Source organism: Beta vulgaris, chromosome 2 (genome assembly GCF_026745355.1).
Source record: "Beta vulgaris subsp. vulgaris cultivar EL10 chromosome 2, EL10.2, whole genome shotgun sequence".
NCBI lineage: Eukaryota > Viridiplantae > Streptophyta > Magnoliopsida > Caryophyllales > Amaranthaceae > Beta > Beta vulgaris.
In genome coordinates this window covers 12960755-12987616 of record NC_079203.1, presented here as the reverse complement: position 1 = coordinate 12987616, position 26862 = coordinate 12960755, and the positions used below count along the sequence as shown (strand labels likewise).

The 26862-nt window shown below is 35.0% G+C and overlaps 3 protein-coding genes across 4 annotated transcripts; 1 reads left to right on the top strand and 2 right to left on the bottom strand.

Moving 5' to 3' along the window:
• The first annotated feature begins 349 nt into the window (after window positions 1-349).
• On the top strand, window positions 350-1219 carry LOC109134445 (uncharacterized). Its single transcript, XM_019248185.2, has one exon. The coding sequence runs from the start codon at window positions 350-352 to the stop codon at window positions 1217-1219; it is 870 nt and encodes a 289-aa protein (XP_019103730.2).
• A 9112-nt stretch (window positions 1220-10331) lies between these two features.
• Window positions 10332-15691, bottom strand: LOC104887313 (hypothetical protein). Its single transcript, XM_010671928.4, has 5 exons — window positions 15101-15691; window positions 14903-14989; window positions 12394-12543; window positions 12066-12263; window positions 10332-10607 (listed from the first exon to the last, which is right to left on the bottom strand). Exons 1-5 carry the CDS (start codon window positions 15308-15310, stop codon window positions 10506-10508), a joined length of 747 nt encoding a protein of 248 aa, XP_010670230.1. The 5' UTR covers window positions 15311-15691; the 3' UTR covers window positions 10332-10505.
• A 6781-nt stretch (window positions 15692-22472) lies between these two features.
• On the bottom strand, window positions 22473-26562 carry LOC104887315 (pectinesterase 31). Of its 2 annotated transcripts, XM_010671929.4 has the most exons (6): window positions 26066-26558; window positions 25826-25930; window positions 25410-25487; window positions 24221-24408; window positions 23455-23628; window positions 22473-22934 (listed from the first exon to the last, which is right to left on the bottom strand). In XM_010671929.4, exons 1-6 carry the CDS (start codon window positions 26312-26314, stop codon window positions 22772-22774), a joined length of 957 nt encoding a protein of 318 aa, XP_010670231.1. In that variant the 5' UTR covers window positions 26315-26558; the 3' UTR covers window positions 22473-22771. The 2 variants fall into 2 exon arrangements, with proteins under 2 accessions (XP_010670231.1, XP_048494370.1); XM_048638413.2 differs by lacking the exon at window positions 25410-25487 and having other exon boundaries at window positions 26066-26562.
• Window positions 26563-26862: the final 300 nt, after the last annotated feature.

The window sequence follows — 26862 nt, the reverse complement described above, 5'->3', positions numbered from 1 at the left end:
CTCATCTAGTAGCGACGATAGTGGTTACGCTTACGATCCCTACAATGTACGCTAGGCTAGGATGGAATAAGTTGATCATTGTTATTTCTTTTTAAGAATTATCATATTAAGTTTATGGATCCTAAGTTGTATGGTTAGATGGTTTTATATGTTATGTTAAAGGTTGAATTATTATTACTGCAATCAAGAGTTGTTGTATGAAGAATGTGTAGGAGGAAATTATTTCTTCCAAGTAGTTAATGATTAACGAAATGTGTGGGTGAAATTGCTTATGAACCATTCATTTTTAATTAAATCAGTATTATTTGATGGGAACTACTAAGAATCAACAATTATTATTTTATAGGTTATGGCAAATATCGAAGTGAACAATGAAATCCGGCAAAATGTGGAAACTATTGAGCAACCGGGACAGCCGGATAATTCGCAAAATGAGCAGATACGCCAGTTAAGGGAGATGGACACCCGATTACTGACAATTCTGGAAAAACAAGAGTTGAACAAGGACAATGAGGAGGGAAAATTTTATAAGAGACTCGTGGCTCATAAGCCACGAGGATATGATGGTGAAGTAGACCCAGTGAAGTTCGAAGAATGGGTAGCCTATATGGAAAAACTACTAGAAGTAGTGAGTTGTCCCGAGAATCTGAAAGTAAAATTGGCATCTTTCTACTTGGAGGGACCTGCTGATATGTGGTGGGGTACAATCAAGAAAACCTCTACTCAGGCTATTTCTTTTTGGGAAATGTTCGTAGAAAAACTGAGGAATAAGTTTTTCCCTCCAGCTTTGAGAAGGAAGAAAGAGAATGAGTTCCTATTCTTGAGACAAGGAAAAATGTCAGTGGTAGAGTACGCTGCCAAGTTTGTAGAGCTCTCGAGATTTGCTACAGATTTCACCAGTAATGAAAGGGTGAAGTCCATGCGTTTCTTTGAAGGATTAAACCTGAAATATCATAAGAGAATCGGGGTTTACAGTAGTTTTGAGGACTTGTATGACCGAGCTTTGGAGCATGAACGCATTGAACAGAAGGATGAAAGTTCGAAAAGAAAGAAGAAGGGAAACGAAAAGTCTAGAGAAGGAGGTAATAAGAAATTCAAGTCAGATACAGCCTGGACGTCTATGGCTATAGTCCCTACAATAGCTGGAGAAGGAGGGAAAAAGGAATGGAAGTGTCGCCGCTGCGGAAAGGAGCATTATGGAAAAAATTGCGAAGGTTAGAGTATTTGCTTTAAATGTATGAAGACGGGGCACAGGATTAAGGAATGTCCCATTTCTGTAACAGCACGCACTTCCGAGCTGCTAGCTAATCACACTTAACATTCATAAATCTCAATTAACACTTAATAACCTCGAATTATATTCACTCATAGCGGAAACATAATCTATAAAATGATCCTGGACCTGTGGGTCAGGGCCCACAACATAATAACTTCAAAACCAAATATCAAAATACAAAATACTTTCCTGGATTCCAAATAATAAAATACTTAATTCTCATAGAAACACTTAAGTAATTCTAGATATAACTTCTGAATCACTAATATAATTGCAATCTTCTAACTAAACTCTCACTGTGCTCCACTCTAGGCCTCCAAGAAAAATCTGGAAATACCCTAACATTGAACTCTGCCCCCCACCAGGACAGGTTCCAAGAACAAGATCAGTGAAACTGAGTACACATTGTTCATCCAGAAATTCTTTTTGGTGGTTTAAATAGTTAAAACACTGTTAAGTTGTCGATTAAAATATTACAACAAGCGATACAAACATAAATTAAATCTATTTAAACAAATAAATTTCAAATCATAAAAATCAAAATACTTCACAATCAAGAAGGTATTTTCCCCCTAGCCATAATATAAAGAACTTATAATTTATCTAACATTAGTATTTATACGTGCATATATGCAAAAGTTACCATAATTCCTTTAATATTCGATATATAAGTTTTCATATGCTTATGACTTAGTGCCATAATCCAAAATAAAATTTCAAGTACACTTTGCGAAAAGAATTCTCTTTAATTTTCACAAAAACCTTTTATTAAAATACACACACATACATAATAGGGGAAGAGAACACGAATAGAGAGGGGCATAAGCCATGTCTCTAGATATTTGAGGGACGTCTCTCTACCTTTCATATTCTGCTTGCAAGACTTTTAGGTCATGACCCTACACAAAGGAGCAATATTCACTCCATAACACATAATGAGCAACTTGCTCCACAAATATTGTTCACTTTCCCCATAAAACAAAACTAAAACATAATACTTATTTCCTTAATAACACAAACATATACTTTCCAAACTTATATCCTTGTTTTCAAATATCGTATCACATATTCAATTCTCGAAAGTATATAACAATTTAAAACTTTCTTTGCAATCTATAAAAGAAATAAATTAGGAATCAAATAACACATTCAACATTCTTGAATCTCAATACTTTTATTTCAACTCCAGCTCAAATTTTAAAATAATCTTGTTTTCCGCAAATGTCTTAAAAGAGAAGAATCTACATAAAATATATTTAAATCAAATGTCTTTTGCAGTCAAAACCCATAACCATAATCCAAATGTAATATACATTTCTTAAATATTATATAAGTTGCTTAAATGTTTCCGACACCAAACACCAAGTGCGGATAACCTGTAACATTCTATCTTCATAACCTATAATTATAACATCTCCTGGAACATGGTTCGACAACTACACCACATTGTCACGATTTCAACCCTCTATTCTTGAACTTCCTTCCTTACCCTCTAGCAACCGTACTATAGATTTCAAAATTCCCATGACATATATTCTTCAAGTTTAATGGATTTCGTATCCCCAATACATTACCTCAATGTTGCTGGAATGTAACTCGTATTTCTATCTTTTTACTATAATACATGCGACCTCTTTTGACCATATTATACTATATAATTCACCTACGATAATTGCTGTAAATCAAAAATATCTCACTTCGTACTTCCATGTCATACGTAAATATTTTATTATGCAACCTTTTGTTTGAGGATTAGAATTCCAATACATAAACTCAATGTCCTAATCAATCTTAAATTCATACTTCATAATCATACTTCCCAAGTACTTGAACTCAATATTCATACTATTCTTAACACCATATACGTTTATTGTGAGCGCATGTCACCAATTCCCAAGCTCTCTATTACACTAGAGTATCTTTTCCTCAACTTTCATTTATATCATCTTACTTATCAAATAAAGGAACTTGTACCTCTAATCTTTTTCCTCGGCCCAACTTCGAGTATGATCTCTCATAACTTGAGTATTATAATCATAACTCTCTAGTAGATACTTCTTTAAACCACGACCCATATCTTAGTCATTTATTTCACTAATACGACCTTCACATTTCAAATCTTACTTTCCAATTTCAATATATCTCCTATATGTAATACTTATTTGGTTATAAGAACTCAAAGACCTCTTGTAACAACTTATTTAACCCTTAGAACAATATTTGACCTTTGAAATTCACTTTCATGTTACTATCCCCTAATTTAAGTCCATCACACAACATTTTCACTCCTAGTTAGAACCTCTCAACAACCACTTTATCCATCAATCATGTCAAGATAGATCTTCATTCTCATATAACCAAACTCCTTAGTAATCCTGAAGATATCTTCGAATGATACAATTCAACCTTTATTAATACACCATTAAAATAACTCTTATAATAAGAATCTACTTTTAATAATACCCTCAAGTGACAATTGTATTTCTTAAATAGAACTCATGTATCTAATTCATTCCACATCCATTCTATCTTGAATTTTCATGTCCACAAAACACATTTTATCAATTGTATTTCTTTGAAGATATAATTTGTTCCATGAGTCTCAATGCTTAAGTGTTTTCGAACTTAAGTCCATAACACTTAAAGCTCACATGTACATTTTCCAAGATCATATATTGTTACCAGATTCTCAAACTCATATTTTACAACACTTAAATTCATATTTCTTAAAGTTGGTAAACAACTTAGTTAAGAACTTATCTTTCCGTAATCATATGCAAGGTTATGTACAAAACTCGAATCATAATAGCTTGATTAACAAAATATATTTAGATTCTCAATAGCTTAACGTAATCGAACTTTTTGTAAATTTTATATAATTGTAACTATATGTATACGAATTTAACTTAAATCATAATTAAGTTCCGGAAACTTATTCATTAACCTGAGTTAATTGCTCACTAACTTAGACAAACAAATTTTACAAATAAATTGAAAAAAATAGCAAAAACTCCTTTTTGTAACCAAAAATCCACGACTTACATATTTCAGATGTGGTTTATTGAACAATTTATACTATTAGATTTCAAAAACAAAATAACTTACCACAACTCATAATGAAACATTTAGTCAGTAGAACTTAACATAGGATTCATTTCTATTTTTGACTTAAAATTCCTAAGCATGTATTTCACAAGTCTTGTAATACAGAAATCACACTTCTAATACAATACAAGTTTAACTTGTGAAAACATATCAAGATCAACTTATATAACTTATAAAATCAATCGAAAAATATAGTTCGAAAGTGGAAGAACATGTGTGTACCTCTTCGCCCGATCCTCATTACCACTTCGATTTATATTCAATCTCCAAGCTCCATAAAGATCGATAACCATAATACACCTCAACAACAATACCAATAATTAACAATCATTCTCAAACACTACAATTCAGAAAAGATAAATTGACTCTCTTATACTTTCTAAACTCTTTTATCAACTAATTACACATGCATCCTTACAAGCTAACTTCATTCCTCAATAATAACAATAATCAACTATCATTCTAAAACCAATCTCACAATATTAATCTCTAATTTTAATTAATCCCAAGTCTGAATTTATAGAGAACTTATCAACAACATAATTGACAAAAACCATATTTTATAAAATGACATAAGAAGGATTATTACATATTCTTAGCTTTAATCCACTAGATAAAGAGGAAGATTCAATCTTTAAGTTTAACAAACTACCACAAACTGATTTTTTTGCATATCAAAAGCAAGACTTATAACTCAATTCATTTGTAAAATCAGAAATTGAAATAAAACTCATTTACATGAGGTATTTGAATTCGTGGAATTGAAAAAGGAGGAAGAAACTTAGCTTAATCCTTCCAATCGAGAAGAGTATCAACAATGGCAGTAACAAGGCAACAACCTATCAACAATAACGTTGGTAAACAAAGCCAAATACGGCAGTAACGCAACACAAAGTACAACAGCGGTGTTGAACTTGTTAAGGGCAATCTTCTAGATCATAACTCCAAATTGGGTGATTTTTGTGCCTAAATTCAATAACGCAAAGAGATATACAACTTTGATGAAGAAACAAGGAGCAAATTTGGATTGAATGTTGGAGAAAATGGAGGCAACAGATTATCGAAAAACAGAGGAGAGAGAAATGAAGGTAGCAACACCAAACTTGCAAAGGCCGTAACTCATAGCTCCGAACTCCGAATCGAGTGATTTTTGGGTCTAAGTTAAATAACTTTTCGAGATCTACAACATTTGGGCAAATTCCGACTGTAGAATGCAAAAATTGAACATGCACAGTACGGGGTATAAAATCAGAGGAGAGAGAAAAAATTTGTTTTTGGGGTTTTATTTTGGTTTTGGGGTTTCTTTTAATCTTGATGAAGGAAGATGGAAGATTGAAAATAAGGCAACAATGTGGCAAATTTCTTATTTCACCTATTGCCACGAGAGAGAGAGAGATGAGAAATTGAATGGCTTTCCTGTTTTTGTTTTCCAAAATATAACTTAAACCCATATTCTATTTAGACATTAAAATTTACCTTTTCAAAGATGTTTCACAATAGTTTAACATACAATTAAGGTAATAAAATATAATTATCTTTTAATTGAAATGGGAGAATATAGGAGAATGTAAAAAAATAGTTGTACACAGCGTTATTTATAGGCATTATTATAAATTATTATATAATAAATTATACAAATTATACAATTTGTACAAATTGTGCCGTTGAATCCAAGCAGTTGGACTTTCAAATTCTGCTATTGAATTAAAATTTGTGCAAATATTAGCGTTACTTTTTGTTGGTGGGACATGCATCAAAGAAAAAGTGAGTCTTTGTTAGAGTTTTGGAAACCAAAACTCTTTCCAAGACTCACTCTAACTTTGTTCCACATTATTGCATGAGACTCATCAAGACTTTGACAAGTATTTGCTTCAGACCCAACTCCTAGACTACCGATAAGCGATAAACACACCCTTATGTCCAAAGAGAGGTCAGGTGATTGGAAAGGGTGTGGTCTTCTCCGATGCAGGGCACTGGAAAATGAATACTGATGCAGCTTTTTCAAAAGATGGTAAGCAGTGGCAGGGCCACGTGGGGCGGTGGGTGTACAACCGCATCCCCAGAATGAAAAAATTCTTTGAAGCAATTATTGAAGAAAAAAGAAAAAATCAGAATGAGTGAGGGAAAGCTAATATAGTAGACTAGTAGTTCAACGGCTCATTTGTGTTGGCAAATTAATGTGACAATGACATGTCAACATGGGGAAACAAAACAAAAAGAGGAAAAGTGTTGATGTGGACCTCTCCACAATTAATTAACATTTTCTAAAAAAATAGAAAAATCTCTCTCTCCCAAAATTAAATATGATATTATCCCAAAATTTAAAAAGTCTCTCTCTCCCAAAAGTACCATTACCCAACCCAAATACCCAATTCGTGAGCGCGAATATTGAAGAGTGAAGACTGAAGCTGTGAAGCAACACAGCCACCAGCCACCGATGAATGTGAAGCACCGTCGCACCAAGCACGGAGCACGTCAAATCGGCAAGCAACGCCGATCGTCGGAAAGCAGCATCACATGTAATTTTTTTTAAAAAAAAATTAGTTTTGTATAATTATATCTTGTATTCTTGTATTTCATAGCATTAACATATAATCTATATATTTATAAATAATAAATTATATAATATGAAAATTTATTCTTTGTTATTTAATTTACACGATTGTATGATTAAACTAGGTTAGTAATTACTAAATATTAATTGAATTATTGAGTAAGTGACTTGGAGTATTTTAATTTGTGTGATGAATTAGTTTGTGGAATTTGTGGTATGTGATACTTTATGATTTATGTTTTTGTTTGTAAATTGTATTAATTAGATTTTATAAATTGATTATAGGAAATAATGAGTCATGCATCTAGATCTAAAAAATCAAAGAGAATGAGAGAATCCGATCTTCGACAATTTTTGGTCAAGAAAATGAAATCTCAAAGTGCTTCATGTTCTTAACCGGTAGATACTAGTACTCCTTCAAATGATGTCTCTCAAAACCAATAAAATGATACAAATTTGGGTGGATCAAGTGTTAATAGTGTACCATTAGAAGATGAAGAGTTAGCTTATGATGCTGAACTTCTTCCTCATGATCCCGAAAAAAGAATAAACATAATGGATTATCCTCTAAAACAACGAAATGCAGTTAGGAGAGCATATATTCTTAAAAATCTTGTCAACCAAAAATGCATTCGTTCCCTTATAGAGAGATTGGAGGTCCACTTCGGTTTAGTGTTTCTTGGTTTGACATATGGTATTGACTTGAATACAATATTGAGAAAGATGCAACATTATTTTGCTTTGTTTATTACTTGTTCAAGAATGATGTTGAAGTTAGTTTGGGGGGAGATGCATTCATTAATGGTGGATTTAGATCGTGGAATAAACCAGACAGGTTTATAAAACATGTTGGCGGAGTTAAAAGTGCTCACAATCTTGCTCATATGAAGTATATAAATTTAAGAGATGGCAAAAAGAAATCAATTGTGTTGCTTTAGATAATGTAAATAGTGAGATCCAAAGTGAGTATAATATTCGTTTGAAAGCTATAATTTCTTGTTTGTGTTATCTATTGCGGCAAGACTTAGCATTTCATAGGCATAGAGAAGATGAAGAATCTCTTAATAAGGGAAATTTTATTGAACTTTTGAAATGGCTAAAGGAACATAATAAAGATGTTTCAAATGTCATTTTTGAGAATGCACCCGGTAATTGCCAATTGACATCTCCCATGATTCTAAAAGATATTATTAATTGTTGTGCTAGAGAAACACCTAAGTGCATCATTGAGGAGCTTGGTGATGACTATTTTGCTATATTAGCCGATGAGTCAAGTGATGTATCTCATAAAGAACAACTAGCTCTTTGTTTGCGTTATGTTGAAAGAAAAACGGGAAAAGTATTATAGAGGTTTCTTGGACTTGTTCATGTTGGTGATACCACTTCTTTGTCTCTTAAAAATGCAATTATGTCTTTACTTGTTGAACATTCATTGCGTCCATCTAGGATTCGAGGGCAAGGGTATGATGGAGCTAGTAATATGAAAGGTGTGATTAATGGTCTCAAGACTTTGATTATGGATGATACTCCAAATGCTTATTATATTCGTTGTTTTGCACTTTTGCTCATCAACTTCAACTAACACTTGTTGTCGTTGCTAAAAAACAATGAGTGTGGTTGGGTTTTTGACACAATTGCAACTTTGTTGAATATGGTTGGATCTTCTTGTAAGAGAAGAGAAATGATCTGAGAAATTGAAGCTCAAAGACTTTCTCAAGCCTTAAAAATGGGTGAACTGGAAACGGGATCGGGGTTAAGTCAAGAACTTGGCTTGAAAAGGTCCGGTGATACTCGTTGGAGTTCTCATTATAAAGCTTTTGTAAATGTCATCAACTTGTTTCCTACAATCGTGAAGGTACTTGTGATGATCGGAAAACATGGTTCAAATGCGGATGATAAGGCAAAAGCTCAAGGCATTGTATACTCTTTAGAGTAATTTAATTTTGTTTTTATGGCACAATTGATGTCTACTATATTTGCGTACACCAATGATTTGTGTCTTGTTTTGCAAAGGAAAGATCAAGATATTGTTGGTGCTATGAGACGTGTTTCTTCAACTAAACGAGTATTGCAAAAAATGAGCGAATGTAGATGGGAGAATAATTTGAGAAAGGTCACTTCATTTTGCAAAATACATGACATTGTTATTTCAGATATGGAGGCTGAATATGTAGTATATACTTCAAGGGAGATCAAAGTGTTTTGTTCAACAAGCAACATATCTTCACCATTTTCGTGTTGAAGTGTTCATAGGAGCGATTGATCTATTGCTTCAAGAACTTAACAATCGATTTGATGAGGTTAACATGGAGTTGCTTACTTATATGGCTTGTTTAAGTTCAAAAGATAAATTCTCTTCTTTTGACAAAGAAAGGGTACTCAAACTTGCCACTTTTTATCCATCCGAATTTTCAACTAATGATTTGTTTGCTCTTGAAGGTCAACGTGATATATTCATGGATGATATGCAAAATGATAGTGAGTTTCAGAATTTGGATGATGTTAGTTCTCTTTCAATCAAGTTAGTTGAAACAAATAGGTATGTGACTTATTCACTTGTGTATTTGCTCATCAAGTTGATGTTGATTCTTCCGGTTGCTATAACAAATGTAAAAAGAGTATTTTCAGGAATGACTTATGCCAAAAATAAGTTGCGGAATTGCATGACCGGCCAATTTTTAAATGATTGTTTGGTCACTTTCATTGAAAAAGATGTATTTGTACAAGTTCCCGAAGACGATATTGTCGATCGTTTTCAAAAGATGAAGACTCGTCGAATTATTAAAGCTTATGTAATTTTTTTTCTTACTTTGGGGTGTATGACTTTTAGTATTGATAAACATTTTGGCTTGTCATTTTGTTATATTAAATCGTTTGTAATATACATGAGAGTATTTTTAATTAGTTATTCATCATATCCACAAGTTTAAAATCCTGGCTCCGCCACTGATGATAAGCGGATGGGTCTTGGTATGATGGTGCGTGATAGCGAGGGGGATGTGATGATGTGTGCTAGTTGCCCATGCATCCCTGTAGCTGATATAGCGTAGCAGAAACTGAAGCAGGGTATTTGGGATGGAAGTATGGCTATGAAGTTGGTGTGCGAGCTCGGAAATGGAATCAGATTGCAGTATTGTGATATCTTTAATTAATGGCTCAACTTTTGTTAGAGGACACACACAAGTTATTGTTAATGATATTAACCATAGAGCTAGGCAGTTTAATTATGCTTGTTTCACTTACATTCCTCGTTCTTGTAATAAATGTGCTCATTCTTTGGCTAAATCAGTGATGTGTTAGTTTGGATGGAAGAGTGCCCAAGTGATGTATCTCCACTTGTTTTGACAGATAAATTAATATAAGTTTGTGTGTGCTTCTCCTGTCAAAAAAGAAAAATGCGGACAACCTTAAGCTTTATATTAGGAAACTGTATGGAAGCCTTTGACAACCTCAAAACAATTTACGTTATGCTACACTTGAAATTCAACAATAAGTAAATGTACAAGACCGAAATAGTTGGTGCTTCATCCAGATTGTCCATTTCACACAATACCTATTTCTCTCTACAACCTAGACTGGGTTCATTTGCCGCTCTCTTCGGAACTTACTGTAATCTGCTAGCAAGCTTCCATTCACCTTGTCTTTCATGTTCTCAACAAGTCCCTTTAGTACCTGCAAAGCAGTAAATTTGATTTTCAGTGAACACAGGTGTAATCCTAATAATGGCTCAACTCTCTAACCGAAAGTATCAATGTCAGAATAAGTTACATTTTCAATGGATATCAGCACTTGGAACACTTCAAATTTGGCTAATAATGCAAAGAAAAAGTCTCATCTTTATAAAAACAGAAAGTATACTTCTTCCTTTCTATGAAAATTGTATGCAATACACACATATCGTCATTTTGATCATACTCTTAACTATTATGCAAAAGCATCCTTTTTGAGAAAAATGGTAAGATGAATTACATTAATGATTTAACGTCCTCTCACAAGTCATCTAAGTACCACCTACCCCGAATGCCAAAGCCCCCCAACCTCCTTTGATGACAATCGAACCCACAACTTATTTTCTTGTAATAATACACTTCTATGATAATGAATCATGTTTTGGCTACATTACTTTTTCTCTTATTAATTAAAATTTCAATACGTTAATGATCATAGTCGTGTTGGAGAACGAGAAGACAAAGCATGTCGCAATTATGTAACAACTAAGTACTCCCTCTAGACTTTATTTGTTTACCCCTTTCTTTGGAGCACATTTGCCGAGACACTAATTTGAATCTTAATATCTCTAATTTTCGATAAGCAAAAACTACAAAAAGTTGATATTTGGATAATACACATTGAGACAAATTCAACAAGATCTCACATGACTATATTTTTCCTTAAATACAAATTACAAGAGATAGTCAAAGTCATGTATGTGAATAGTGTCAAAAATCAAAATGGGTAAACTAATAAAGATTAGAAGGAGTACAACATAAGAAAATATTTTTATTTGTGTTTATATATTGGAAAAAATTGTCTCCTGCAATACTACCTAACTATGCTTCCTTAAACGGTCTTAATTCTTAATTAGTTCAGATAATCATAACTTTGATAATTTTTTCTACAAAGAGCCTTTAATGACTTATAACATGTTAAATTTGTAAGAAAAGCTCCTTTTATCTATTTTCTCTCCATTTTCAGCTATCAACACATCCACTATTTTACCTATTCACCTAAGTTTAAGTTATGCATCCTTGAAAAAAAAAAGATTGATGCAAGGCTGCTTTGTGATGAAGATATCCCTATATATCGAGTTAATTAATGGATAGGTTTTGTTTAAAGAAGATATTCCAGAGTTGGAACTGCTAGTAGAAATTTTATCTTATATATTCAAGGTGAAATATAATCAATGCTAAGCTTTGGTTCCAAATTAAAGTCCACTCTGAATTGGTTTTTAACATCATAGTTGTAAAGTTAAATAGAGTTTAAGAGGCACCAACGATATCTTGGCCTAGTGTTTAAGATTGAGGTGCTGTGAACGATAGGTCACAGGTTTGATTCCCCTCCTCTTCTTTGTATTTTGTATTGCCTTCGTGGCTCATATGGATTAGAAAAAATAGAGTTTAAGAGGCTGACCGATTCTGAGACACTTCGGCAAACATCTTCAGGGATGAAGCCAAGAACGGGTGGAAGAACAACACTTATTTTCAACTCCAATTGACCCTTTAACCTGCTTCTCACGCCTCGTCTATCTGAATATAAAGATCCATGAACACCAAGATCAAAATGATTGGGATCCAACACATTATCTAGCCCTTGAAGCTCCCATCTAACCTGCAATAGAGTTTATAACAAGTGCTACTCCTTAAAAGTGTTGAAGCAAACAAAAGTAGCATACCCAAGTAAGTTAAAGCAAAATGTGAAAATATGAAGCTATTCTACTCTTGAAGAGTTTGTGACGAACAATGTTAAGCTCAAGAACTTTGGAGATGGTGGGTGGAATTCCTGAAGGGTAATTCTTCCCATTTGTTGTACATCTCAATCTCATATCAACAACCGGCATTACAGTAAGGAAGAAGAACTGTATGGGTAGCATATGAACTCTCCATTCTTCCTACAAGCAGAGACAAATAAACGCATAAAAAATGAGAACAAAAAAAGCTAGTGACTGTCCTGAAATGAATGTTTTACAGAACGTCAAACTAATACTTCATTGTTTCGTTATTCGTTTTGACTTATCACATTTGGCAATGTTAACTTTGATCACGAATATCATAAGTTAAAATCACCTATACATTTGCATATATATTCTGGCCATGGCATATAAGACTCTAGAAGTTAGAATAAGTCGGGCCATGAAGATCCAATTCATTTCCAACTTAAAACACCCTATTACTGTTAAGTCTGAAATATATTCAAAATAAGAGGCATCCATCTAGACATGGTTCAGCGAACTAGTCTGGTTATTAAACTTACAGAGTCGGCGCTAACCATGGATGCACCATACTAGGTGCTATGCAAAGTTCAAGTAAGATAATAATCATTTTGCTGGCAGCCTGTTTCGAAGAAAGAAACCAGCAGCAGAAAATTAAAAGACAACATGTTAGTGTTCAATTTTTCTCACCTAAGACTAGATAATCCTGATTCTGGAGCAGAAGAGAACAATTTACTATTTGATTTTTGATCAATTATTGTAATGGTAACCATAGATCACAACTCGCACCAATTTCACTAGTCACTAGATTACCCTTCCCAATTAGTTAACTTCGCAGATTTAATGAACTGCGAGTCTGCCATTAGTAGAACCGAGGCAACAATTTAATTAGCTAGGATTGTATGTGTTGCCTATCCCTTTCAAAAGGATCCTCATGTACACCATTAAGATTACACAGTTCCAGAAAAAAGAAGCAAAGTGTTTCTTCTGTTGTTCCAATTAGAAGAAAGACATTTTTCGGGAGTCAGGTAAGGATTAAGGAAGCACTACTGCTTAAAAAAAAAAAGAATGCGGTGGGAGATTAAGATTTTTAATAGCCGCTTTTTCAGCAAAATCGCTTATTAAAGATTTCCTTCATCATCTTTATATGTCACATAGGATGTTGAAAGAATTAATACATCATTGCAGTCCCTTTAGCAACGAAAATAAGCATTTTCGCTAATAATAAGATGCAAATGATTCCTAGGTCAATACATTCAAAGGACATTGAACATCAAATAAAATCAAAGCCACAAATTCATTGCTGAATACATTACAGAAATAGAACCCTCAAAACTCAAAATGAGTACGAGTAGTAATAATTCAAGGCCAACAATCATAAGTAATACCATTACAAAAAAAAAGCAACATTATGCTAAAAATTGTCTTGGTAACATTGAATATAGCCATCAAAAAATCTTCTTCCTATGATCTAATATTCATTTCACTCATTCCACATACCTATAGACTCCAACTATGGACAAGTCTAGGCCCTTAAGGACTGTCGTTTTGTCCGAGTCTCGAAAGAAAGCAATGTGAGGATCTTAGACCACATAATAATTGCTCGTGTTACAAACTATTCATTATTCATATTATCATATATATCTTGGTATATATGGTCATGAATTGACAACTGATGATCATATGCTTGTCCTGAACTTACTATTTCCTCTGCTTAATTTACTTATGTTCCAAAATTAAGATTTCTAAATGTAAAACGGCAGAGTTCAACAATCGGTACATTCAGAGAAATGCCCCATAGACTCATATCTAAAGATTTAGATATCTAACAAAAACTTTCTCCATTTCTTTTTACTTGCAAAAGTTTCCCTTAAGAAAAATGTAAAAATACTTGCAGCTAGACCTGGTCCCAAACCGAACCACCTTCAACCCCAATTATCGCTGTCGCCACTCACCACGACCACCCTCACCGCCACCTTAAATTGTTCCATTCACTAACTTCGACAAGTTCCGAAGTCATTTTCAACACTCTCCCCTATTTCTTAGACACTGTCCAAACCACTTGGTTGGTTGCAAGTAAAACGAGAGGGAACAATTAGCTATTTAGCCATTCTCAAAATATAAGTCTTTAATTTTATACTTCGACACTAAATGTATTGTCAATAGCAATACAAAATATCTCATGCCACCAACGATGTCTTGGCCTAGTGGTTAAGATTGAGATGTTGTAACAGGTTAGAAATTCCCCTCCACTTCTTTGTATTTTGTACTGCCTTTGTGGCTCATATAGATAAAAAAAAAAAAAAACAATATTTCTCATGCCACTTTACAATACCAATGCAAACTTCAACTAAATTTGAGATCCTGTCCTTAAGTTCCTAATCAGTATGTACAAAAAAAGCAAAAACAGACCATAAATTTGATTTAGAGCGGAGTTTTGTTTTTTACACACAATTACACAAATATGACAAAAGTGCAGTAGAAGGCAATGTACATGCTAATTAAGACAAATATAGGCTAACATAAATACTAATATTACCTCATTAAGTTGTTGGCTTCTTCTTTTATCCGGAAATATTGCTTTAAATACTCTTGGTGTATCCTCTAAATATTGATCAAATGAAGCCTGTACATATTTTCTACTCTCATTATACTACAAATTAGTTTTTCTTACTTCTTTTTTAATATTTCAAAATTATGGATAAAATTGAAGGGAAAAAAAAAAAAAGAAACATACCCCAGGAGTTTCGTACATGGCAATATCAGTGGAAATCCGGGAAGAATAAGTAGATGGACGTTGATTGACCGACTGACACTTGATTCTGATTGGCTGCTGTAACTTGAATTTAGTGACAGCTTGGGACAATAGATTACCCCTGATGGGTTTTCTTTCATTAGTGTGATTTACATTTACACCCAGAAAGTGCTTTGCTCCAATTTCACCCATTAGAATTTAGAGTACCCACAAAATACAAATACAGTGGTGAACCAATTTCACGTCCACCCAAAAATTATGGATTTTGTAGTCCTGCTTTGTAGTTGAGCCAACTATTTTGTGGGGGGAAGAAAACTGAAGGAGGGAGAGCATGAGTGCTTTTTTTTTTTAATTTGTTATTTGTGTTCTCCTGTTGTAGAACGATAACATGAGTGGAAGGGTAATGTAATCAAGATTGTATGCTCATTGGACCACTTGGCAGACACGTGGAGAGCGTTAAAGTGGCTTTTTTTTTTTTAGGGGGTTAAAGAGGGACATTGCTGCACATAACCATCTAATAGAGGATTAAAAAAATATTAATTATGTTGAGTTGGATTCCATTACCACAATCCTCAACAAGTATTTATTAATGGTGCGTAGACAAAAAAATTTCCGTTAAAGAGGGGTAAGACTGGAAATTGTGCCATTGATCCATGATGTAGAACTCTATTTGAAGTCATAAAAAGGCCGTCTAATAGAACGAATGCTCATTTACAGACTTGTTCAACGGGTTGGGTAGTCGGGTTTGGAATTTGGTAAAAACGGGTTGGGTGTATTTTTGCATCAGTACAAATTAGGTATATGGATTATGGGTTGAAATATGAGTCAACGATACCTTTTTATTAACTTTTTTATTTTTCATGTAAAATGAGTATTTTTCGTCTATATTATTATTACCAATTCATCTTTAGTATGAAATAAATATCAAATTAATAACATACTTCCTCTATTCTTAAATTTTTCTTTTATAAGGTAAGAAGAAATTCTCTAAGCTACCCTCGCATTGGTGTACTAGCCCACACTTCCGAACTAATAGCTAATCACACTTAGCATTTCCAACCTCATTTATCATTAATTAAATCATGATTAGACAATCATCTACAACGGAGTATAACTCAAGTATCGATCCTGGACCTCTATTACAAGGTCCGTAATTAGACCTGGGCATGGGCTTGGGGAAATGGTTGCCGGGCCTGGCTTGAAATTTCCAAATTTTGTCTACGGGCCGGGCTCGTGCCTCTTGCGGCCTGACCCGTGTTTTATGTTCTTTTTTTTGTATTTTTGACAGTTTTAGGCTAAAAACAAAGGAAAAAAGCGTTCGGCCCGCAGGCTTGTGCTAATGCGGGCCTGAAATAAAATTTATTGACAGTGACAGGCCCGCGGCCCACGTAGCGGAAAACGGGCGGGGCCTCGAGCGGACTCGTGCCGGGCCAGCACGCTCATCCATCATGCAACAACCCATAAAAGCTTATACAACTTTATGAATTAACTAATAAAATCTCTAAATAAATACAATAATACATCATAAAGAACATCTCCATCAACACTATAATCTTCATCCCTGGGTTGATCTAGACATCTCTTATCACAACTTACAATCGATGATCCCTTGTGAAATTGCACCTCACCCGCAAAATTACTAACAATAAACTCTACTCTCACAGGACAAGTTCCAATAAAAAAAATTAGTAAAACTAAGTACACACTATCCAACCGTAAACTTTTTTTGGTGGCTTCAAATGTATTTACATAGTTAAGCTTATCTTATGAAACATTTAAAATCAAGAAATAGAGAATGCATGATGACATAATACAACAAGCACTTGCACCCAAGTTACAATATTACTTGTTTAAAATAATAATACTACATTTCACAAAATAAGTAATAATTTAATTGGAGCAACCATGAGCATTCCATAAAATCTAATACGACCTTTTGATGTCAACTCTAATTCGAACATATTTTAGGACATCACTATGTCTCCTACTTCTGCAATTCAATGTAATAATCATTAATTCGAATATGTATATTTAACATAACTAACTTCTTTCATAAATTTCTAACGAGGTTCTCAGTAAATCATTTCCATATAGAGTGCATGAATCTCATAAACTTCGGCAAATAAAAAACTATTTCATAAAAAAGATTTGAAAGAACTTTCCACGAAAACACTTACATATTCTATTTTCTTTCAGATTTCGTACTTCCTTCGTAACAAAAAAAAAACCCAACATTTGTCATTTTGGGGTGTAATACAAAAATTGCAACAATTTCATGTCTTACTATTTTAGGCAAGTTTTTTAGTATGAAATTGCTAAAATGCCCCCAATTATGAAGATTTGAACATCATTAACAACTAAGCGTAAAAAACATCAACACTAATTATTTCACCCTAATTTAACATCATCAACCTTCCTTCACCGCTGACCTCACCAACCACAAACCGCCAAGCTGCCGCCAACCACCCATTGCCTACCTCATCATCCACCGCCGATCTCACCGCCAATCGCCAAATCGACCGCCACAAGCACCAAATCAATCGCCACAAGCACCTACTTCCACCACCATAATCATACCACCAAATCGAATGCGATTTTCTCGGTTTGTTTTCGTTCGAAATTTCTGGGTTTGCTTTCGAACGATTTCTGGGTTTGATTTCGTTTGAATTTCCTGGGTTTGATATCGTTCGAAATTTTTGGGTTTGATTTCAATTGATTTCTGGGTTTGATTTAATACAAATTTACGGTGGTTTCGTTCGAATTTGCGGTGATTCGGTGATTTCGGTTTGATTTAGAGGTCGGTTTGGGCAGAAATCAGGTGATGGTGATGAAGCTGGTGTTGCGGTGGTTGTGGTGGCAGTGGTGGTTGCAGTGGTTGTGGTGACTAGTGAAGGTGGTCCCGTGATGGCCGTGGTGGTTGGTATGGTGGTCAGTTTTGACCCACTTTCTCTCTCCTTACAAGCCTAATCATACCACTAATACTCTCACCAAACCCCTAAATACTCCATTAAGAAAAACTCCAAAGGAATTTGTGTCGAGAGGAAATGTTGCAATCTTTTTATTACGGAGGAAGTATTATACTAGAAAAGAGAACATGAATAGAGTTGCCATCCTGGCGCATTCTCTAAACTTTTACAAGGGACGTCTCCCTCTTCTACTATGTACTGCTTGCTTTGACTTGTCAGGACATGTCCCTAGAATACAAAATATACAAAATGTTGTTCATCATTGCCCTGGCAACTTCTCCCCCCCCCCCCACACACACACAAAACATAATTAAAATACACAATTCATAATTCACTATTTTCTGAAACTCAAATTCATTGTTCGCGAGTCAAATATGTCAAATCTCATAACATAATCGCATTTGAGTATTTCATATACAAACTCAACTTGTTTGATAACATAATATACTCGAGTTTCCAACAACTTAGTATAAATGATCTTTTATAAAATTCATTCGATAAAACTATGGAAAAACGAACTATAAGGAAAACATAAACCAATTCTATTAAGTAGTCCCTCCGCTTCATTTTAATTGTTACACTTTGATATTTTACACTATTCACAAATTTCACTTTCCATCATTTGTGATTTATACGTGGATAAAAACATAGTCATGCGGGATCTTGTTAGATTCATCATAACATGTATTTTATTAATATGTACTTTTTATATTTTTTACAAATGCAAAACTAAAGATATATATCCTCAAAGTTTTGCATTGGCATGCGTGAAAAGTGTAAGTGTGTAGATTAAAATGAAACGGAGGGAGTATATCATAAGAGTTCAAACATAGCTTATTTCCATGTTTAGCTTCTTATTATATACAGCCTTTAGGACTGCATATAGCTTTTTCCTTTTTATAATTATACAGAAGATAGAATTACTTGAGATCTTATGATGGGTCAATCCCACCTCTAGTAAGTGAAAGGCACTAGCCACTAGTCACTTCTCCTCTCATCCCACCACCCATTAAAGTTGGGCTTGGGAGAGTAAGAATCAGTAGGAGAAAAGACCCGCATAAAAACCCAAAAATGCCTAGTTGATTAACCAATTATATGGGGTTGAATGACTTGTACAATGTGCAAAGTTAAGGGCCATAACAAGAGGACTTGTCTAAATAAAGATAAAGCTCCTAATGATCCACCTCATAAGAAGGTTAGGAAATCTGATGCTTCAACTCAGCATGGTGCACATAATGACCCTCACATGGATGCAACAACAAAGCCAAGTAGAACTGGAAAAGAAGGAAGGGTCTTCAGGAAGGGTTCAAGAGGAGGCAAGAGAAATACAAATGCTGATCCAAGCACCTCAGACCCACAGCCAAGCACAACAGGGAGAGGAGGAACGGGTTCAAGAGAGGGTAAGGGTTTAAGAAGTGGGAAGAAAGCTACAACCACGGTAGGAAAACCTTATTCATATTGCCTCCTTTTTCAATCTTTTTGCAAGTTGACCATTTTCACCTATTAACTTGTTGTTGATGTCCCAAAATAACAGATGCCTAAAGGAGTGGTGTTTTCATAGCTGATGATAGTTCTACTTTTTTGAGGGTAAGAAGCTCATATAATTGACCCTCATGTTACCTAATTGTTGTTATGAATATTAACTTACACTGATATGTCATGTGCACATGGAGGAATAGTACCAAGAATCATCTCAGAAAATGTGGGTTCCAGTCAACCATCAACAAACTAAAGCTATTTTTGGGCCACATTATTTTGTTTTGGGAGCAAAGTTATTGTGCTTTCAGGCCACATTATTATGTTTTGGGAACAAAGTTGATCTATTTTGTGTAACTGTTGTTACAATCAGTTTGTTTGCTACAATTGTCCATTGTTGACGGTTATTAATGTTTAATTACATGTTGTTTCAATCAATACACTTGAATTACTTTTGTTTCGCAATTTTTGCAAATACATGAAAGAGTAATACACAAAGTATGTCAAAATAGGATTCATTAATCCAAAATGTATAATTATTGATTAGTTGTTACATTCATGAAATTGAATCCCGCAAAAAAAGCCATATAAGGCTCTGTAACTAGCCTAAACACCTACATAAACATCCATCATCCATGTCCTAACTATCATGCTATGCCAATTTCAATCCTTAAACTACCAAAAGTAAGCTAACAACATCCATGAAACAACTATCCCCACTATAGCACATCTCTGTCCCCTAGCTGTCTTCTACATTTCCCCACGGATTAGTATCATCTCAACCTTCATTTGACGCATACACAATTTCATGTTATCCTTCTTCAACTTCAGTTTTCCAAGCTTCTCTTCCAATGTTTTAAAACCAAATTCCAGCTCAGTGACTATTGTGTATTGTTTCACTAGCTTTGACTGCAATTCCTCTCATTGGTTGCACCCTTTGGTAAACATAGTCGCACTCTCCCACAAGAAAAATTCACAATCGTGCTTTTGCAATTAAAAAGGGAAACAATTTGAGTTTTGTTGAAATTGCAATAATCAATCAAAAAACGCATAAAACCCTAATTTGCGTGGAACCCTAGTTTTGCACAAAACCCTAATTTTTGAAAAACACAATTGTTAGTAAAATAGAGAAGTATATTAGAAAACTTACTAGCCACATTAAACAACCATAAAACCTTCTCCCATAGCTTCCACTGTTTTTTGATGTCCTAAGTTTGGTCGGAATTCTATGGTTGCATCTTACAATTGCTTCACTTTTGGAGTTGACAGATAAAGAGCCACCGGATTTTTGTGCTTCCATGGTTAACAAAGAGAAAGAAAGAGGAGGAAGAGTATGGCAGGGGAAGTAGAAGAGGGTTTTTAAAAATAATGGTTGAAATCAACCTCACATGCCTTTTTAAAGAAGTAACGTGAGGGTATACTAGAATTAGCAGGTTGGCAACCTGTAAGGCCCAATAAAAGTTAGGGCCCCCCCATAGTTTGGAGTTCCATAGGTTAATCTAAAGTTGGTATATTTTAAAAATTATCGGCCAAAGTTCAGACCTCTCTTGTCAGTTTTTCCTAAAAATCGAGATCAATAGAAACGATCGTTGCAAAACCCGCGTATATTCAGCTCCTACATAGTGTTCAAGGCTCATGCGTTCCAAGCAAGTCCATGCGTCCTATGCAACTCCAGGAACACTTGGATTTTCCTTGGACATTTCTTGTGCGTCCGGCATAGCCATTGTGCAGTTCGTGCAAGTCTCGGCGTAGCCCGCATAGCTCGTTTTAGCCCCTAATTTTTTGCTTTCTCAAAAAATATCACTCTTTTACCCTCCTAATTAGAAACTACAAAGTTCTCCAATAAGAACTTTTCCTCTTAATTAACGATCGTGCTCCTAGCGCATGCCTCTTTTGCGCTTCTCCTGCGTGATTTTAGGACGTTTTTTTTCTTCTATAAATAGTCAATATTGTTCGACGAACGATGGGCACACCTTTTACAACACTTTCACTCGATACTTTCCCATGCACTTTTACCACGACTTTTCCACCACATTTCCAACTACAAATACACTTATAAACACACAATTAAACGCCATATATTCAAACTCCATTCAAGCTTCAAGATTACTTCTCTTGCAGATCGTTATTCAAGACCTAGGCGACAAAGCTACAATTCCCAAGGGTCAATTTCAATATAATTCTTGTTTTCCTAACAATCTACTTGTTAAGATGTAGATCCTTAGAAGAATCAACGCTCTTTTGTACATTCTTATCTCTTATGTTTCTCTTATTTTTCTATCATATTATTCATCTCCATGCTTATATGTTGTAACGCTTTCATCACTTCACATGCTTATTTTTGCTGATCAAATTAGATTGTTACTTGTATTTAATGAACCAACAACGATTAATTTTCAGATTACATAAACATATTACTTGGTTGTTTAATTGCATAAATTTAGACATGAATCGTTTAAAGTAGAGGCCAGTAATAGGTGAATTTGACTCCTATTCATATTCATATCCTCACCCCCAAACTCAATCTTTAGTTCAAATATGAAGTGATAATGGATCATTCCGTAGGGAACGTCATAGCTCAGGTAACTAAGGGAAGAGACATGCCCAATTCTAAGGCCAAGGGTGAAGAGACATGCCCAATTTTAAGGCCAAGGGTGTATATAGCTACATTCAAGTGATTCCGCAGCAAAACACTAGCTATTGAGGGAGTGGCAAAGCCATCGAAGTCGAGTTTGATGGTATTTGAAGGTGGTGGGCATCATTTGCATCCATCCCTTGAATTTCACACTTCTAATGCATCTAATGGGCTTTCGTCTCAAAGATTCTCATGCTCTTATTTTATCAGCTGGTGCTTTTTGTGCAATTTCTATAAAGAGATCTGCAATACTCATTTTCAGTACTTAAGACAAATAGACAACTAATAGTTACTTCATATAAAAAGGTATACATATACCTTTCCACAATTATTCAGGGGTCGAGAGACAGAGAGAGGGGATTGCAGCAGGAAGAGAAAAGTAAGGACATTGCGGCCTTTTACACGGCGTTGTGCCTGCTATAACATTGTATGATACTAATCTTACAGAAACTTTCCTTCTAACTCCCACCCCTTGACCAAGTAGATTCTACAAGATATATTCATCTGATATCGCCGACATACCCACTTCTCAAGCTTTATAGACAAAAACCTTGAATGAGACTCAGCTTGGTTCCTTCAAGCAGAGTAAGGTAGTCTTATTCCCATTCGTGGGGCTAACCAAGGTCTCTGTGGATCAGGATCTACATAAGAATGCACAAGAAATTGAACTGCCTCTTCATCTATCAATTCTCTGGCCCATCCAACACGCTTTGATTGACTAGATCCGGGTCCGAAACACCTTCATCATGCAAAATAAAAACAGATGTAAACTTTCTGGTTCGTGTTGCTAATAAAAGCTGCATATTTCAGATAAAGGTGGTCTTTTAGTCTATAGATCATTGTTTGCCAATGCAAAGCATACACAATTTCAGACCTAACAGCCGCTAAGAGCGAGGTTCTATCTGGAGCAAATTCACTATCTTAATCAAGCAGCAGGGAAGAATAAAACTCCTATTTTCATGAAGAGTAGTCCAAAGAAAAGGATGATACTATATGATACCATACCAGTACTAATCACATTGAGCAGAGTAAGCAATTTCCATTGAAGTTTTAAGCAAGCTAACCTTTTCAAATGCCATTCCTAAAGGTATCTTCTGAAAGCTCAATTACTATTCATCACCATTATGTTTACCAGGACATGGTCATTGGCTAAACATTATTCTCTTTTCTTTTTCTTTACAACTTCTGATAGGAATGAGAATTCACGAAATAAAACTAAAACATCTTTTTGGTAATTTATTGCAAGTAAATTGAGATACCTGTACTCATAAAAGCAAGCACTCCTTTCATTCTCACACTTGCCCCAATTATTCCAACCCTCATGCCTAACACACTGGTCCATGTAAGTGTATGCATATACAACCCTTCCAAAGGGTCCCCATGGCCTTCCAAGATATGCATATGATGCCTTCCCATTGCCCGTGATCACACATCTGAAAAACAAAGTAATACCTTGTAGTTATTATGGTTATAACTTGAGGAAGTGAGGAAATACGGAAGGATAACCGTTATGCTACTAAAATAAGAAAGTCACACATGAGATATCATTTGTGCAATCAACTGCGGCATTTGGACTGAGATTGCATGCTTAAGCTCCAGTATAATGTGTATCTAACACGTGCAATTAAAACCATCATACGGGATAAAGCAACACAGCAGAAAACTCACAAGACAAGATCTGCTAGAAAAATAGTTTGCTGCTGTTGCCGCTTATGTTTATGTCTAACAATAAGAAAGATAGTTATAACTGGAGTAAAAAACCATACTTGTTCAACTCCTATTTTAAGATATATTGCAGAAGGGCACATTCAGTAAATAATCAATGGTTCAAAAATAGAGGTCCAAGTAAATGGAAAATATGAAAAAAATATGAAGTACTAAAGTAACCCCAGCTCTAGCCACAAAATGGAGGTATATGCACCACAATCCAAGACGAGATGATTTTAAATATATGTTTTATATAATTTATGTGTGTAACTAAAATGCTGAATGGCAAATGAATAAAAGACGACGCTTCCCAAGTACCTTAAAAAAACATAACCAGTGGTGTCTTGAGACGATTTCCTGCTTTGCGCGGTGATGAAACCCTCTGACTTGCAATGAATATGGCAATGCTCCAATAGAGCAGTACTGTTCCCAAAAATAAAGTCTACACTTCCTTCAATGTAACAGTCTCGTAGATATTGCTTCCCATAATGCAAATACAAAGTATCCTGATGCAAAAACACAGAAGGGGAAATATAACAAAATTAAGGGATCAATATGATTATCAGAAGCTGCAGAATATAATGGTAACTACAATCACGTGCAATGCACAACCAACCTTGATATTGTACTTAGCAACAACCAAAAGAATAACTTATAACTTCATCAGCCAGCAGCTCATGTGACAGTAAACCCTAAACCAGTTACCAGGAAGCACAGTGTAGCATTTATCAGCAGGCACTGATATTGCATGATTCCGGTTGCTTTATTTCTACCCCGCTCCTTTCTCGTACTCAAAAAGGGAGAGAAAGAGAGCAAGGGGCAGTCAATATGCTTGTTCCTTCGGTGGTGCGGTAGTGCGGTAGTGCCTCTCACAAGCCTCCACCAAAAAATACAAAGGGCAAGGCTAAATGGTTAAATTTTGTCTATGATGATTGTTGTAACTTCAGTAGGTGCGGAGCCCACCAACCCCGTTTCTCATTTAGTTATCTTAATCTAGCCATTAAGAGGTTTTAGCCTTACTCGCCTAAAAAAGGGGAAACTTTTGAATCAGACTGTTGATAGATTACCACCATTTGGCTAGCAACTTCAGACAAAATATATTAAGGTTTTCTGATCAAGAAGAAGTATTTTGGCTGTCAAGTAAGAAACACCTCAACTTTGCAACTTGATTAAATCTGCCATTATAAGACCTTTGATTCGTTGATCACAAGAGCACCAAAGTGATTTGAATTACATGGTTTACTGAGATGCTTCCTTCGGGAAAGCAACTAAAATGCATACTACTTATTTTCATACTAGGACTGCTGACTGCATTCTAAATATACTAGCATAGGCAGAGCAGCATTTTACTGATTACTTATTAATACTTAGATTCCATTCTAACACATACTAACCAACCCGATATCCTTATAAACTTATAACAATCAATTTACATTAATTACATATATTCTTAACGAGTTCACAATATGACACTTGAGTTCTAAGAACAGAGAGCAGCAATCTATACCTGCCATCCTAAGAACCTGCAATTGTAAAAAGCACAACGATCAGCAGTCACCCTAAGCGCCACCGCTTGTCCTGATCCCTACAACAAGCATTTCCCAAAATACAGATAACACCAGATTAATCTCCAAACCAACCCAATTCATGTAAAATTCAATTTGCCAAAACCTAAACACTCTTTCATCACAATCAGTACACACTGAAACCCCACGAGTCGAAATTAGATTCTAAACTTAACCCTTAAACCTAAATCCATAATTCAAAAATTCTCCATACTCAAACAGTACAAAATTTCAATATCAGTCACTTAAACAGTTCCCAATTACCAAGTGGAAAGGACAGGTTGTGGACTTGTGGTTGTACTCAGATGCCTTGTGAGCGAGCGTTAATGTAAATTATCTTATCAAATTATTAAATTACCTGGGGTGCAGAATTCTCAAATGTAACATTCTCAGCAATAAAATCCTCCCCTTCAACAATCACAGTCCCACATCCAAATGTTCCTGTTCCAATCAACCTTGAAGCCTGCAAATAATATACAATCATCTCATATATCCTAAACAAAACCCTCAATAAAGAATATTATTTGTTTACGATTAAACGATTTCTTATGACGATTCATGTTAGCCGACCCCGAACAATTTATAATTTATAATTTACCTGGTGGTGTTCGATCTTAGTGGCTGTATTGTTCCATGTAATAAGAGTATGTTCAGGGGATAAACCTGCAAAAGTAATGAAGTTTTTGGTTTTGGGTACGTACACCGGCTGTCTGTAAACCCCAGGAGACAGACGAATGATAGTCCGACACGTGTTACCAAGTGGGACAGCGTCGACAGCTTGTTGCACTGTGCAATATTCGCAACTTCCATCTTGCGCCACTGTTATTACTCTCGCTGTTGCTGCCATTTTCTCTCTCCTCAAATATTTTCTGGGTTTTTGGGAGTTTTTATTTGAAAGGGCTTGTTTGTTTTTTTGTTTGTTTTAGTGCGATGTAAATTGAGGAGAGGGAATGTGGAAGTGGAAAGAGAGGAGAAGTGTACTATTGCGGAGAGTAAACGCAGAAAAAGATATACTAAAGAGAGAGATGGTGAATCACTAGAATTGGGGATTCGATTCTTGTCGTCTTGGGAATCGCATCAACTGGTTTGGGAGTTTGATTGCTCCGCACGAGCGTTGGACCTTAGAACTTGGGACTTACTTCTTGACCTCCAAGTTCCAACCATATTGGATACGAGTCATGATAAAATCATATCAAATATAGGCAACTTTGCCCATATCACTAATATAAAATTGAAAAAGTAATGTTATGAAAAGACAGAAGTACAAAAATAATGTATTAAATTTAAAAAACATATTTTATTCAACTTTTTGAATGTGAGAAAGGTAATAGGAAGGAGAATGGAAGGAAATGGGAAAAAGTGACATCCCCTCTCTCTCCCCTCTCCTACAATTCA

Excerpts from the sequence above, each read along its gene's own strand:
- LOC104887315 (XM_010671929.4), bottom strand. The coding sequence starts at position 26,314 with ATGGCAGCAACAGCGAGAGTAATAACAGTGGCGCAAGATGGAAGTTGC. Across the intron at positions 25,488-25,825 it reads TTGAGAATTCTGCACCCCAG|GGATCAGGACAAGCGGTGGC; the intron begins GTAATTTAATAA and ends TGCTTGTTGTAG. Across the intron at positions 23,629-24,220 it reads ACTGGTTATGTTTTTTTAAG|ATGTGTGATCACGGGCAATG; the intron begins GTACTTGGGAAG and ends TTTGTTTTTCAG.
- LOC109134445 (XM_019248185.2), top strand. The coding sequence starts at position 350 with ATGGCAAATATCGAAGTGAACAATGAAATCCGGCAAAATGTGGAAACT.
- LOC104887313 (XM_010671928.4), bottom strand. The coding sequence starts at position 15,310 with ATGGGTGAAATTGGAGCAAAGCACTTTCTGGGTGTAAATGTAAATCAC. Across the intron at positions 14,990-15,100 it reads CCATGTACGAAACTCCTGGG|GCTTCATTTGATCAATATTT; the intron begins GTATGTTTCTTT and ends AAATATGTACAG. Across the intron at positions 12,264-12,393 it reads AAGTTCTTGAGCTTAACATT|GTTAGATGGGAGCTTCAAGG; the intron begins GTTCGTCACAAA and ends ACTCTATTGCAG.